At 36.7% G+C, this 14,182-nt stretch overlaps 1 protein-coding gene across 2 annotated transcripts; it reads left to right on the forward strand.

Moving 5' to 3' along the window:
- Window positions 1-1,898: 1,898 nt before the first annotated feature.
- Window positions 1,899-12,751, forward strand: tlx1 (T cell leukemia homeobox 1). 2 transcript variants are annotated; one of them, XM_079856208.1, is made up of 6 exons: window positions 1,899-1,954; window positions 2,917-3,004; window positions 8,076-8,177; window positions 9,838-10,375; window positions 11,308-11,545; window positions 12,521-12,751. In XM_079856208.1, exons 3-6 carry the CDS (start codon window positions 8,151-8,153, stop codon window positions 12,729-12,731), a joined length of 1,014 nt encoding a protein of 337 aa, XP_079712334.1. In that variant the 5' UTR covers window positions 1,899-1,954; window positions 2,917-3,004; window positions 8,076-8,150; the 3' UTR covers window positions 12,732-12,751. The 2 variants fall into 2 exon arrangements, with proteins under 2 accessions (XP_079712334.1, XP_079712335.1); XM_079856209.1 differs by lacking the exons at window positions 1,899-1,954; window positions 2,917-3,004; window positions 8,076-8,177 and adding an exon at window positions 9,691-9,738.
- Window positions 12,752-14,182: the final 1,431 nt, after the last annotated feature.

The raw sequence follows: 14,182 nt of genomic DNA on the forward strand, positions 1-14,182 counted from the left end.
ATCCATTTGAACTCTGTCCTCCACAGGATGTATTCTTGCAGTCTTTCTGACAGATGTCCCTTCAGTCTCATGCCCTATTACTCAACAGCATGGGGCTCTTCAGTCTTTATGTTTAAGTGACTTTCCATCATCATTTGGGGAAGTCCTGCTTACTCAGTAGAAGCTTTGTGACATTAGATAGTGAGAGACAGCCATTAAAAAGATGCTGCATATGTTTTGGATGCGTAGATGTCTGCTAGTGAGAATGGGGGCTAGTTGATACTGATTTTGTGGGGTATGTGGCGAAGTGTACCTTCCCTGTGCTTCCATCTGTCACACACTTTGACACTGAGATCTGTCTTAGAGTAGGCAAGACAATGAAAGACAATAATTAAACCTTCTTGGGAAGGTTGATACAGCACTGTGTGTTTGTGGGTGGGTGGGGGATTGGGGCTTGACACTTTCATTGTTGTCAGAAATGCAATATCCTGTCAGAGCCATGTGTTAGTGGCCTGTGTTAGCTTTAGATTATATTTTGCAGGGTGTTTGAAAATGTTTATAGACTCTAAGGTTACCATCAATGACAATTTTACAATATTGTTGTTGTTTTGTATTATTTATGCCACTGAATATGAGCGGTTCTCTTAAAAAGCCATTCAAGCTACCATTAATGCATATATAACCAGTGGAGCTGGGATAAACTCCAAAAAAAATTATTTATGGATTGTGTCCCTCTTGACAGCAAATAATGTTCCTGAGTTCTCTCTGTTTTGTTGAACAGAACTGTTTAACATAACAATCAAGGTTATTAGTGATCTGATCTGTCTGTTATAACACTTTCATTCATTGCTGCTAATACATAAGTTTATTTTTTTATGATCTTATCGCTCTTTTCCCTATTTTATCCTGTCTTTAAAAAAAAAAAACTGACCCCAAACTTTTGAAACTTGTTTAAGAAATGTATACTTTTATTCAGCGAGGATAGATAAAATTGATCAAAAGTGACCCTAAAGACATTTATGTTACTGTAATGTAATGTAACTTTCTGTTCATAAAAGAATCCTGAAAAAAAAAAAATATCACCGTTTCCACAAAAGAATAAACGGCACAACTGTTTTCAACATTGATAATAATAAAAAAATGTTTCTTGAGCAGCAAATCATCATATTAGAATGATTTCTGAAGGATCATGTGACACTGAAGACTGGAGTAATGATGCTGAAAATTCAGCTTTGTCATCACAGGAATAAATTCATTAAAAAACATTTAAATAGAAAACAGTTATTTTAAATTGTAATAATAATTCCATTACTGTTTTAACTGTATTTTTGATCAAATAAATACAGCCTTGGTGAGCATAAAATACTTCTTTCAAAAACATTAGAAAATCTTACCGAAAATCATCCATCTCAAGATGCTTTTTTTTTTTTGGTAGATATGCTACCCATGTCTTATTTTTCACAGATCAAAGCAATCTGAGTTTCCTTCCAAATCTCCATTATGTCCCATCATTTATTTTTTTTCTTTCAATGTTATGCATTTTAATTGTTTTAACCAATTATTTTTCATGACTTATTGGGCTTTATGGCTATATCATGCATTTGTACAATTTCTTACAATTCCACCATCTTGTACAAATTCTTACTACTACTCATGGGAATTGGTTAGACCTTAATCTCTGTACAGCTGTATTATTGAGGACGCTATATACGTATATTGATATTGCTGAAATTGCTGATCAATCATGATGGCTAAATTGCTGCACTCCCCAAACAGTTTTATTTGTGTTTTTTGTTACACTAACATTTTTTTTTTTTTTTTTGCAGTGTCAGCCCTGTAGTTTATTGCAAGTCGGAATGAAGCATTTCACTTCTGGCTTACTTTTCTCATCTCTCAATCTTGGTTCTGGCTCTGGCTATGGAGTCTCGTCAGTCTGTGGCTGGGCCGGCCCGAGCCAAGGAGCATCTTGCAGAGGGTAATCCATCTCCATCACTTAAATGATTATCCCCATTAATCTGGTGTAAACTAATAAAGTCAACTGTGGCACTGCTTGCCTGAACTTCATTAAGTCTTTAGTACGTTTAATATGTCTTAATGTCCTCAGCTCTCCTGCTGCTGCAGATCACCTGGCATGCCGGTCCCCAGAGAGCCGCCTGAGAGATTGAGGCCATTTGTGCCATGTTTTGTTTCCTTTATTTTCCTCGCTCTCGTTTTTCGAGTGATATAGTGTCTGTTGGTATGACATACAAAGAGCTAGACGGAGGAAAGAAGGGTGGGAGAGAGGAAAAAAGAGAATGAGAGGAAGAGAAAGACATCAGTGCAAGAGATTTAATTTGCCCAGCCAGACCTCAGATGGGCCCCCGCAGTCAAGGGTTTAATTTGGCTTATCGCGTTATAAAAGACGACCCGGGCCCTGTAATCAATCATCGGCCTGTCAGCGGGAAAGGCAGTTGTTGTAAGCAAGTATGACTTCCCAACATGAGTCCGTTTTAATTGCTACCAAATTGACTGCTTTGTTGTTTTTTGGGAATGTACTAAAAGTTTGTTCAATTAAAGCCAACAAAAGCAGCTCATCATAATTATTGTTGTCCCCTGCCCTGCCCCCTTCTCTTCCGAGGGGGCCGCTGGCGGTGGTTACGCAGCTATCATGGGTCATGTTGACATGTGAATGAAGAGTGCGTTTCCCCCGTAAGGCCGACGAGTGGCGCCTGCGCAATGTTAGGACCTGACACTGTTTACTGGGCTGAAGGATGTCAAGCTGCCTCTGACCATTACCCAGCTAAAGGGAGCATAACTCTCTCCCAGCTTCTTCTTGACTAAATAAGTGCTATCTCCAATAAATAAAAAGTTGAAGTGCAAGATGAATGCATCTTTATTGCTTATGGATAGACATTTATGTGACCTAATTCATCATGTCACTATTTTCTCTTTTCCAAGGTTGCAGTTTGCAGAGAAAAATGTCTTTCCAGGATGAATGGCTGCTGTTTTTGGAAGTGTGCATTATTCAGGAAACAGAATCACAGAGGTATGTAAGAGTTTGAGCCACTGAATGCAAAAGCTCAACATTTCAGAAAGCACCACACATTGATTGTGGGATGGGAAAGAACGGTTTTTCATAATCCCACAAGACCCAAGTTAGCACATGTCTACAGCTTTCCATTTTGCTTGGATGGAGTCATCAATATAATGTGCTCGGTTGCTGGCGCTCTGATATTTATGGCTTTCGTACTACAGAGTTGAGCCCCTGTGTCTGATGGAGTGAACATGAATGAGATAAAGCTCAATATGGTATTAAGCTGAGATGATACTCAAGAGTGTTCACTGGAGAAACTTTTTGCCATGAGTCAAAGTAAAACATGATTATAATTTACTGGCATATAAAAGTATAGCAACATTCAAGAACTGAATTTGAGCGGGGGTTATTTGAACTTTTTTAAAGATGTAACTTTGTTCTACATTAAGGTTTCGGTAGGAGAGACTAGGAGTATTTGTAACAATTGTCACAAATAAGTCAGTGGGATGAAACATACTCAGAACATGCTCAAAGTTCTCATGAGACAAAGAAGTGCAATAGCTTCACTTTTTCAACAACAGTAAAACAATATATATATATGAATATGTCTTATGAAGTTTGATGTCTTTATATAACTGTCTTATGTCTAGGTTGATGATTAAAAATCATTATCACTGGTTGTTTTCATAAATCATGGCACAGTGTACAACAAATCATGATCAACTTTGATTATACAGCCAGATGAAAGAAAATACTTTCAAAATCTCTTTTTTGGGCAATGTGGATAAATAAGTCTATTACTAAATGAAAATACGTGAGACACGTGAGATTTATGATTCATAATGGAAGACAGCTTCCTTACCGTCCTTTCATCCCCATTTTCATCTACAAAAAAAATTCTAGACAACTCCATTAACTGGTACCATATAAAGGAGAAAACTGTAACAGTATTGCCATGGCAAGTATTTCTTTCTTCTATTTCTCAAAGTATATCTGTTAAAATGTGTTAAACTACTGTTAAAATCTATTAATGGTACAATTATTTTTGGCACATATAAATGTAGTAGTCTATGAGTTACGAAGGAAAGTGTAAAATGTTTTACAGATGCCCCCATTCACCATTATTGACTTCATGGAGTACTCTATGATTGAAACAGTTATTGAAGTTTTAGTCCCCTCTGTTTTGAGTTGTTGTGATAGCCCTCCTTAGATCTACCACCCTGAAAGAGTGCTTGTTTTCTTTTCTCCACCCAATTAGAGATGACCTTTGCCCCCTGAGAGTGATGTCTGTCCTGCCGCTGTAAGGCTTAGATAAATGTCTCATATGCATTTCAGCCTGTTTTCTTTTCTGAGCCGTCTAATAGTCTGCGATTAAACTGTGAAAAATATAAAGACATTCATAATTACTCCTTTGTGCTTTATGATGATATTAGAGCTTTGGATAGACAGAATACATCGCAAAGAATATCAACGTTTTGTTTTTTTAAAGGAATTTTGAAGGAAGGGTCAATGTCAGTCTTAAATAAGGGGCTGTTTACACAATGTTTTCAACTGAAAACGATTTTTTTTTAATGTGTTTTGGCCGTTCATTTAAACGACAACAGTTTAAAAGTGGAAGTTTTCGTTATCGTCTCCATGTAAACTACAAAAACACGAATTTGTGCAAACGGTGACGCCATGCGCATTACGTGTTCAGTCTATAGACGCGTAGTGTTTCTTTACAAAGTGGCATCGCCAACTACTGGCCTGGCTTTAACAATACAGGATTTTTAGTCGTTTTCGCATATCCGCGTGAACGGGAATCGTTTTGACAACATTGTCTGTATGCGAAAAGGAAAAACTTGTCCGTACATCGTTGTCGTGTAAACATACCGTCAGTGTATCAGCTGATGCCACATACCTTGCTGTTTGTGTGGGGGGTGGGGTATCATGGGAGATGCTAAGCTCTGGCCCACAGCCTCTTTCCGTCAAAGCAGATCATTAGGTGTGAGCTGAAGCCCCCGAGGCCTGTGCAGGCACCAGCTAGTCTGTGGCTGTGTTTCTGGCTTGTAGGTTTGGGCTGGTGGACCTGTTTGTTATGGTGTAGCGAGCTGCATAATTGGGACAAGGGGAAAGGGAACAAGGAGGAAAAGATAAACACAAAAACAGCCTACCTGTTGTGTGATGACAGATTATGATGCCTCTGGTTGCCTCTCGTGCTGCGCTGTTGATAATAAAGGAAATTAATGGCATTGTTTGGATAACTCCCTAATCTTTCAACATTTCGATACATATACATGTAGATATCGCAGTCAGGGATTTAATGAAAAAATATTGCCTGCTTTTCCCGCAATGTGATCATGAATATATGTATGAAAATCTCTTTATGTATTCAGAGTAGATGCTGCAGTGTTTGGAATATAATGAAGATAATGAAAAAGAAAAATTAGGTCACATATAATATGTAACTTTGATTAATGATGCCCTCCCTGCTTATTGTAAAATTGCTGGATTAATATCTATTCTTTTCCCACATGTTTTTCCCTCTCCTGTGCTCATTTCTTTATTCTTCCTCCTTTTTGAATTTTTTTTAAAACTAATTTTCTACTTTCTCTTCAACTTTTCTCTATAATGCTTTTTCATTTTTCTTTATTTTATTTCTTTAATGTTTATTCATTATTTAAAGGGATAGCTCACCCAAAAGTGAATATATTGAAAATATTTGGTCAAATAAAGTATTTTTGAAGACAATATTTTGTAAATATTTAAGTAAATAATATAAATAATATTTATAATATATAATAAATAATTATCTATAATAAATAATATTTTGAAAACTAATTTCATTGTAGAAACTAAAACAAATCTTTTCAGAATCTTTTCTCTCGTGTTCGGCAGACGAAAGTAGAGTAAATAATGACAGAATTTCCATTTTTTGGTGAACTATCCCTTTAAGTAGGCTACATTTTCATCTGTTGAGGTAATAATATGAAACAGTTCAAATCATACAAGAGGGAGACGTCTGATGTTTTTATAATCAAAATATGCTTAGTTACTATGGATATTCAGTTTGGCAATCTAGCAGCTAATGGTACAGACTGACTTCTAGAGAAGAGGGTTTTTTTTTCTGTTTGGTCCGTGGAGCTTGGGAGGGGGAGCAATAGTGTTGATCTCACACGTAATGACCAGTAGCTGGTGGGATGAATCCATCCATCTCTGTGAAGTAAACAGGTCCCAGCTGGGCTACTGCATTCAGGATGGAAAAGGGAAGTGAGGCCGGCTTCAACAGCCTCCCTTAAATAAAACAGGCGACAGGATGCACCCACACTCAAGAGGACAGACGCACCATCCAGTGACTTCCGCTGTCATGGGTGTCAAGTCCACTATTAGACCGCGGAGTGAATCCACATGGTGCCTGCCGTATGAAATGAGACTTCCCATGTGTTTGTGGGAGTGGGGATTCAAACAATAAATCTGTACTCCAATTCAACCTGTGAGCGATCTTTATGCCTCCAGCAATAAGCATTATGAAGGGCTGCGTTTACTAGTTTGTAAGTTGTGTTGTTATATAAGATTGAGTGTGAAAGCGGTCAAACATGAAAACGGACGAGATAGTTTGTATTTTAAGAGACAACATATACAATCTCCAACATAACTTTTGTTGTAACACTAAATGGCACAGTGGCTAAATTGACCTTAATGTTTAATGATATAGCTTTGCCAAGTTATTGCACACACAAATTGCATTATATTGTATTACCAACAACACTTATAATATACATCCTAAGATTGTGCAGAAATTATTATTGATTAGCTGTGATAATGATTTAATAACCTTATTAAAGAACATTGTTATTATTTGATGAAAGACGTCATATTATATGTCTGAACACAGTCATAACATAACCTTGTTTTGACTTATTAAATTTGGTGTAGTGGCAAACAACCCGTTTAATAATTAGCCTTATTCAGTTGCAGATTAATTTGACTATATAGGTCAACATTAGTCAAGTTATCCTCTCATTGCAAAAGCATTTAGTTTCTATCTCGACTGTAGGAAATATTGTAATGATGGGCAATTTGTCAAATAATTGTCCATACTATGTTTTGACAGACACATTATCCAGTAAAACAAGTCATTAGCATGGGAGACACAACAAGTTAATGGATGTCCTGTCCCTCAGCACCTCAGCAACTGATCTGGACAATTGTTAACCGGTGCTTGGTCATCATTCCAGTTTGCTTTTAGCAGACATATTCTGTCTCACCTTAGTGCGGCACCTTTCACATTTTAAAGAGGCCATACACTTTGCTTGCACACTCCCTCGAGGAGTTGTCTTGACTTCATACCATCATTTCAAATCATAGATCAAAAAACATATTTTGAGAAAGAAAGCTTTTTGTTGCTTACTTGTTTTAGATGTATTTAAAAGTTTTATGGTGTATTGTATATTTTTCATGTGATTTATATAATGCATGCTTTTTCCTAGTATTTCCTTTTTAACAATACTGGCCAAAAAAAAAAAAAAAAGCCCATTCCCTTCCCCTTTGACATAATGTATTAAGAAGCTGTATTTGCGGAGTTCATCAATCTATTTCAGAGGTTAAAGACAGTGAACCTGACCTTCTGTCATCCAAAAATAAAAGCCCATTTCCCTTATCACAGAACTGAGAACTGTAATTTCACAGTGGACCTAAATGTTAGCGAAGTTCAAATAATGAATAGCTGCTTAATAGATTTACCTGGCATTACTAGACATACCTGGCACCAGGACTGCATGAGATACTTTTGACATGAGTATTTATTTTGGTCATGCTGTTTTATGTTAGAGGTATAACCTTCAGACATTTCTCAAAAGATAAACTCCAAGATATACATACGATATATTTACTGTCTCTGTAATTGTATTTCAGATGTACAGCTAGTGAGCTAAATGAAAAACCAATCTGATGCTGCTACATTTCTGTTTCCATTTTTAGAAGGATGCTGTTGCAGAATGCATATAGAGTATTTTGAAAATAGGAACATTACTTAAATATGAGATGTAAATGAAGCAGGGCTAAATTGTTTGCATGTCTTGATGAGAGTGCTGCATGAATGTAGATGTACTTGAAGCTGTCAGCAGCAGGGCTGTGCGCTCAGAGATGCAGCTGATGGAAGTGGCGCCAGTGAGCGCCGATGGATCAGATGTCCAGCATTACACAGGTAGACTGACGCACCACAGACAGTTCGAACGTGCTGGTATCGGGAACAAACTAGGGCTCACGTGATGCTGGGGGTCTTCTCTGAGGAAGCCAAAATAAAAGGTTTGGTTCATATTATAAAAAAAAACCTTTTTCAGTAGCTAACTGAAAAAGAGAACGTTAATAATTTTAGCAAAGACAGACAACCTCAACAAATCGCTCACCAAAATATACTGACAAATTCATTTAAGATATCATTACTAAATTCCTTTTAAAATACAATCTCTAATATCTGGTAATTCAAAGTAAGAATTGTGACAGACGGCTTAAATTTAATGTAAATCATTTCTATTCCAGTCACATCAATTTGCATCAGAGGAATGAAGTGTAGGCCTATAGACGCGCAATAAATGACACTTTTCAAGTGGACCTTAGTATGTTGATAATACTAGGCTATAATAATCATAATAATATGTATCGTCCCAAATGAGTCCAGCACTTAACTTTTTTTTTTTTTTTTTTATGTAAGGGAAATCAATCGTTTACCAGATGCAGTGCACATTAATGATGTATTTTTAAGCACCAGCACACTTAAAACTTATAATTAAGTCTACATCACTAAACAAAAAATGGCAATATTAGCGAAAATATATACACCATTATAAGCTACTTCATTAAACATTCATGTTGGTCATTTGGCCAGCGTTAATCTGGAGCCCCATCAAATATTAATACTTAAATGCATCTAAATAATCACCACCTACTTTCTTCCAGAAGGAATCGATAACCTGAAAGTGTTTGCTTTCCGTCTAATATCGCTTATTTATTTTGTTATTGTCTGATTTAGAAAGATGAATGTATACAAAATAAAATGAATAATTAAAACATAAATTATGAACACACTGCAACGGATCAATGCATCTTGCCAAATGAATTTGGATAAATAAATTCTGTCGTGACTAACATTTAAAATAAATCATTTAAAATAGTTTGAAAACACATTTCATCCAGAATTTCCTTCGTATTTCATTATCTTGTTGAAATCTTAATAATCATCCATTTTTGATTAGACAATTCATCAGATAAGTCAGAATGATTGCTTTATTCAGATTTAATTTCACAATGTAATGTAATATCGTTGACAGTATGGTTTTGATTATATTATGTGATTTATCTGTCTCTAAAATACTGATTAACCACAGTAATTAATTTGAAATCTAAGAGTTCGTGGTCGCGAAATATTGATCTGATCTGATCTGAAGTATTAAAAGTATCCAAAGACAACATTTCTCAACAATATAGACTGCATAGCCAAGATAATGTAATTGAAATGTTTGTTTCTTTTTATGTGTGTTGTTTAAAAAAAAAAAAAAATCGTCTGTTTTTTGGTTTAATAAATCTTCTCTTTTGAGTTGCCCTGTGCTGAAGAGGGAACTCCAGTGAGTTTCATTGAACAGAATCGTGGTGGATTCTTTAGCCAATTGGGTCTCTCACCCCAGAATTGGAGGCTTAATTTTACCCAGCCTCTTTGGCATTTTGATTGATGTTCCCGTGGCTCCATCCGGCAGGCTATAGCTATAAGGGTAAAGGGAGGCAGTAAAAAAGACAATCGTCTTCAGTCTTTCTCACACATGCAGTCAGCGCTATTAGATAACGACAAACTGGACTAAACTGCGTTTTAGTTGCTGTATGATAACTGGGGTGACGTGGAGGATCCTGTAGGCTCGCAGGAGCGCGCGCCTCTCCACACCATGGATCATATGGGAGCGCATCTCCACCAGACGCACGCAGACACCATCAGTTTTGGGATCGATCAGATTCTTAACAATGCAGACCAGGGGAGCTGCATGATCTCCAACCCCAGAATGCAGGACATGGACTACGGTTTGGGCTGCATAGTCAGCACAGCCTACAATACCATGACTGGCAACTACGGCGTCAATAACTCGGCTGGATACAATGGAAACTCGTGCAGCGTTGGCTCCCTCAACGGCTCGTACAACATGAACTTGGGCGCGAATGTTAATGGGAATTGCCTTAATTCTTCGGGAGTGATCCGAGTTCCAGCGCACCGGCCGCTGAGCAGCGTTCACTCGTCCATTCCCACCAGCGCCTCTACGGTGCCAAGTATGGGAAGCATGGGCACCATTAACAATCTCACGGGATTAACGTTTCCATGGATGGAGAGTAACAGGAGATATACCAAAGAGAGATTTACAGGTAATAGAAATCGGGTGTTTATGCTTCATTGGATTTTTCGCTTTTACTCGAAAATACACTGTAAAATGTTTTCATCATGTTGTAACAATATCAGTGATCAAAGCGGTCGAAAAACTACATCTATTGCAGGTTGTAACTTTGTCACAACTTTTTCTTAAAATTTTAAGGAAGCAATTAGGCTACGCATGATTTGATCACGCAGCAAATAAACGGATTAATATCATTTATAATGACTTTTACTTTTACTATATTTCTGACAACAAGGGCATTTTAGAACTTTCGAAATAAAAATAGGCCTACTCGATATAAAGTTTAGTAAGCCACTGGTCTCGCGAATTAATAAACGAGTTATCGACTATTGCAAATTTAATGCAATAGGCCACAGAAAAATTAATATCCACAAATTGTTTCCCCTAAGGGGACGTATCAATAGTCGATATACACGTGTCAATAGTCGAGGCAAATGTTGATCTATAATGCCCGTAAATATTATACATGGCCATTAGCCTATTGTTTTAGCATTATTATGTAAAATAATTACACACTGGAAATTGTGAAAATGTGCAGTTGTTACCTTAATGTGCTATTGATTTTACCTTCTTTGATTCAGGCAAATTAAATAGCCTAATTCTATTTTTGATCCTGATAAAATCACTTAGCCCAATTTAAATGAGGCATATCATTTTTGTTTGACAAAACATTTTACAGTGTTTTTTACATTTAACACACGTCGTCATGAGGATGCCAAAAAGATAGGATATCCCTGTCTGCTTGCTTGGCTGAACTTTTTTGATATATTTCGTGATTGTTGCATGCTTTTTTAAGGGACAAAAGTCGCCTTTCTCCTCTGGAAGTCTCATTTGCTTCTCACTGCTTGGCTCTGGCGTTTTGCTGATTTCTTCCGCTTGCTTTCAATCTGTCTCTCAATATAGTGGCCCTCTCACCGTTCACTGTAACACGCCGTATAGGTCACCCGTATCAGAACCGAACCCCTCCGAAGAAGAAGAAGCCCCGGACGTCGTTCACGCGCCTCCAGATCTGTGAGCTGGAGAAACGCTTCCACCGTCAGAAGTATCTGGCGTCAGCTGAGAGGGCAGCCTTAGCGAAAGCACTTAAAATGACTGATGCGCAGGTCAAAACATGGTTCCAGAACAGAAGAACGAAATGGAGGTGAGCTTTTGTGATCTAATCATGGTTTTACACTCGCATGTAATGCATTCTTTTTCGTCTAACCACTAAACTCAGTTGAGTATTTTGTTTTTAAAGCAGCCTACTCCATGAGGTCAGTTGGGTCAGTTCCATAATGCATTCCATAGGTGGTTTGTAAGGCCTGTTCATGCAGTTCACTCATTATCAAAGCAATTTGATCCATTTAAATTTGAGTGATCATTGACAATTGAATGTGTCCTTTTTTTTCTCAAGACTTAATTATGGACTTCTAATGCATTTTTCCCAGCTCTTACTATTTTATACATTCTGTTAGACCTAGAACTTAATAGAAACAGACCTGAAAATGACAGAAATGATGCTCTCATTTTGTAACCAAATGTTGCTCTAAAGTCTTTTGTTTGTGTTAGGAGTTATTTAACTGCTGCTGAAGCTGGATAATTGATGATTAATGTTCTTGGCTATAACAAAAATGATTTAATATTTAATTAAATATTATAACATGAAAAATAAATCTTATTGTGATTTGGCTAAATAAGCGTTCGACACTGACATCCGAGAACCTGAAATGTAATTTATATTGAATGATATTTATATAAAATATTTATACATTTACAATTAATACATAGGCCTATATCATAGGCCTGAAGTATGCATAGCCTTAAAAAAACTGAATTGTGATATATTTTAAACTATAAGCTTTCCATGCACATAATCTGAGTGAATTGATGACAAAAAATAATGCGCTTATGGGAACGTTTATGGATAAAGAAATAAAAGGGTGCGATTGAGACCATGTAAGGACTGTCCGAATTATTTTGGGAAATCCACGTTATGAGACAGGCCTAATTATAATAAGAGTGATAATATATATTTTTTTTTTTATTCTTTGTAATTAAGATCCTATGTTCGTATTTTTTGGTTAAATTTACAATGGAATCCGCGACTAAATGACTCCTGTGATCCACATCCACACAGGCGACAGACAGCAGAGGAGAGAGAAGCAGAGCGACAACAAGCGAACCGAATTCTTATGCAACTTCAGCAAGAAGCATTTCAGAAGACTATAAACCAGCCTGTTACTCCGGACCCAATCTGCCTTCACAACAGCTCTCTGTTCGCCCTTCAGAACCTCCAGCCCTGGACTGAGAACACGGGGAAAATCAGTTGCGTTCCCAACACTGACTGAGATGGGCAGACATTTATGGACGTGGGATGTACAGAGGAATATCTCAACATCATTACTTTCTTCTTTTTAATGTAAAAATTAGTCTTTCATTTGTAATATCCAACTTGTAAAAAAAAAAAGAAAAAAAAGGCTAGGCTACTTGATGCTCCCCGTTACAGTCGTGCAGAATAATCTGTTTTTTGTTTTTGTTTTTAATGATTTCAAAATGCAACAAACAATATGCAAAACATATAACATTCATTTTTTATTTGTATACTTCCAATAGCATAACGTTTGTGGTAACACGTTTATAACTTTTTAGCCATTAATAAGTCTCAAAATATTATAAATAAAATAGGCTGTTAACACATAGAAACGAACGTACGAATCTTCGTAAAATTATGGGTCTGCTATTCAAATTTTGAACTTTCCGGAAAATTATAACAAACTTAATAGAAGCCTTATCAAATTATCTTGCAATTAAAGCTATATTATCCACTGCATAAATTATTCTAGGCCTACTGAAAAAATAGATTGTCCATATTGCCTAGATTTGCTCATCGATATCTTTGCACATCAGAGTCAAAATCTTGCACAATGCATTACTGTCACCATTATGAAAGCACGTATAGGCTACTTTGTTAAAAAAAAGCAGACCACTGCTTGATTGGTGAATAACGCAACCTCTCTGTTAGCCTATGGAAATACGGTAAGCATCAGATTAACAGGCTATCCTTGTTGTCATTGGCAGGATTAGACACAGATAGCCTACGGCCTCGCTGTAGACTGAAAAGCGTGAAAAGAGTTGAGATGACTTGGAAAAGGTGTCCCAATCAACCTGAATTCACCATATGTCTACTTAATGAAAAAGACACCAACTTTAGCGTGTAAAGGGTGCTCTAATGTTATGTGCACTTTTGCGAAAAGCATGTAAAAACAACGAACGTTCATAACTTCATAGGCTTCTTGGAGGATGAATAGCTTAGGCCAATCAAGATTAATTCTCACTATTTGAACGAACTGTTTCCAATTGTAATCAGCCAATGAGCTGATGAACATAATTTTATGAATATGAACAAAGTTATTATAAAGTGTTACCAATTCATTTTTAGATAGGCTTTTTTATTTTATTTTAATCTTCCCATAATTGTAATATAGGCTACGCTTGCATAGAGGGATTGCATTTTTGCACGTTTGTTAACACTTTCATCAAATTCGTCCTGTGGGTTAAACATTACAGGAAAAATGGGCCCATGAGTCTACATTAATGGGCCGGCTTTCATTCTTTATGCTTGTGATAACTAGGCTAAGTGAGACTTATTTTTTCACCGTAGCCTATGGTGAAGACGGAAGCGTGATATAAATTAAAGCACTTGATATGCAGAAATATGCTGTTGCAACTTTCCAGAAAAATTATTCGTTGTCAAATATGTAATTCTTTTAACATTATTTGTAGTGCATTTATGTTTGAG

Source organism: Squalius cephalus, assembly GCF_949319135.1.
Source record: "Squalius cephalus genome assembly, chromosome: 21".
NCBI lineage: Eukaryota > Metazoa > Chordata > Actinopteri > Cypriniformes > Leuciscidae > Squalius > Squalius cephalus.

Bases quoted from the DNA above. Each gene is read 5' to 3' on its own strand.
- tlx1 (XM_079856208.1), top strand. From the start codon at position 8,151: ATGGATCAGATGTCCAGCATTACACAG. The intron at 10,376-11,307 runs GTAATAGAAATC...CTCTCAATATAG, and splicing joins TACCAAAGAGAGATTTACAG to TGGCCCTCTCACCGTTCACT. The intron at 11,546-12,520 runs GTGAGCTTTTGT...ACATCCACACAG, and splicing joins AACAGAAGAACGAAATGGAG to GCGACAGACAGCAGAGGAGA.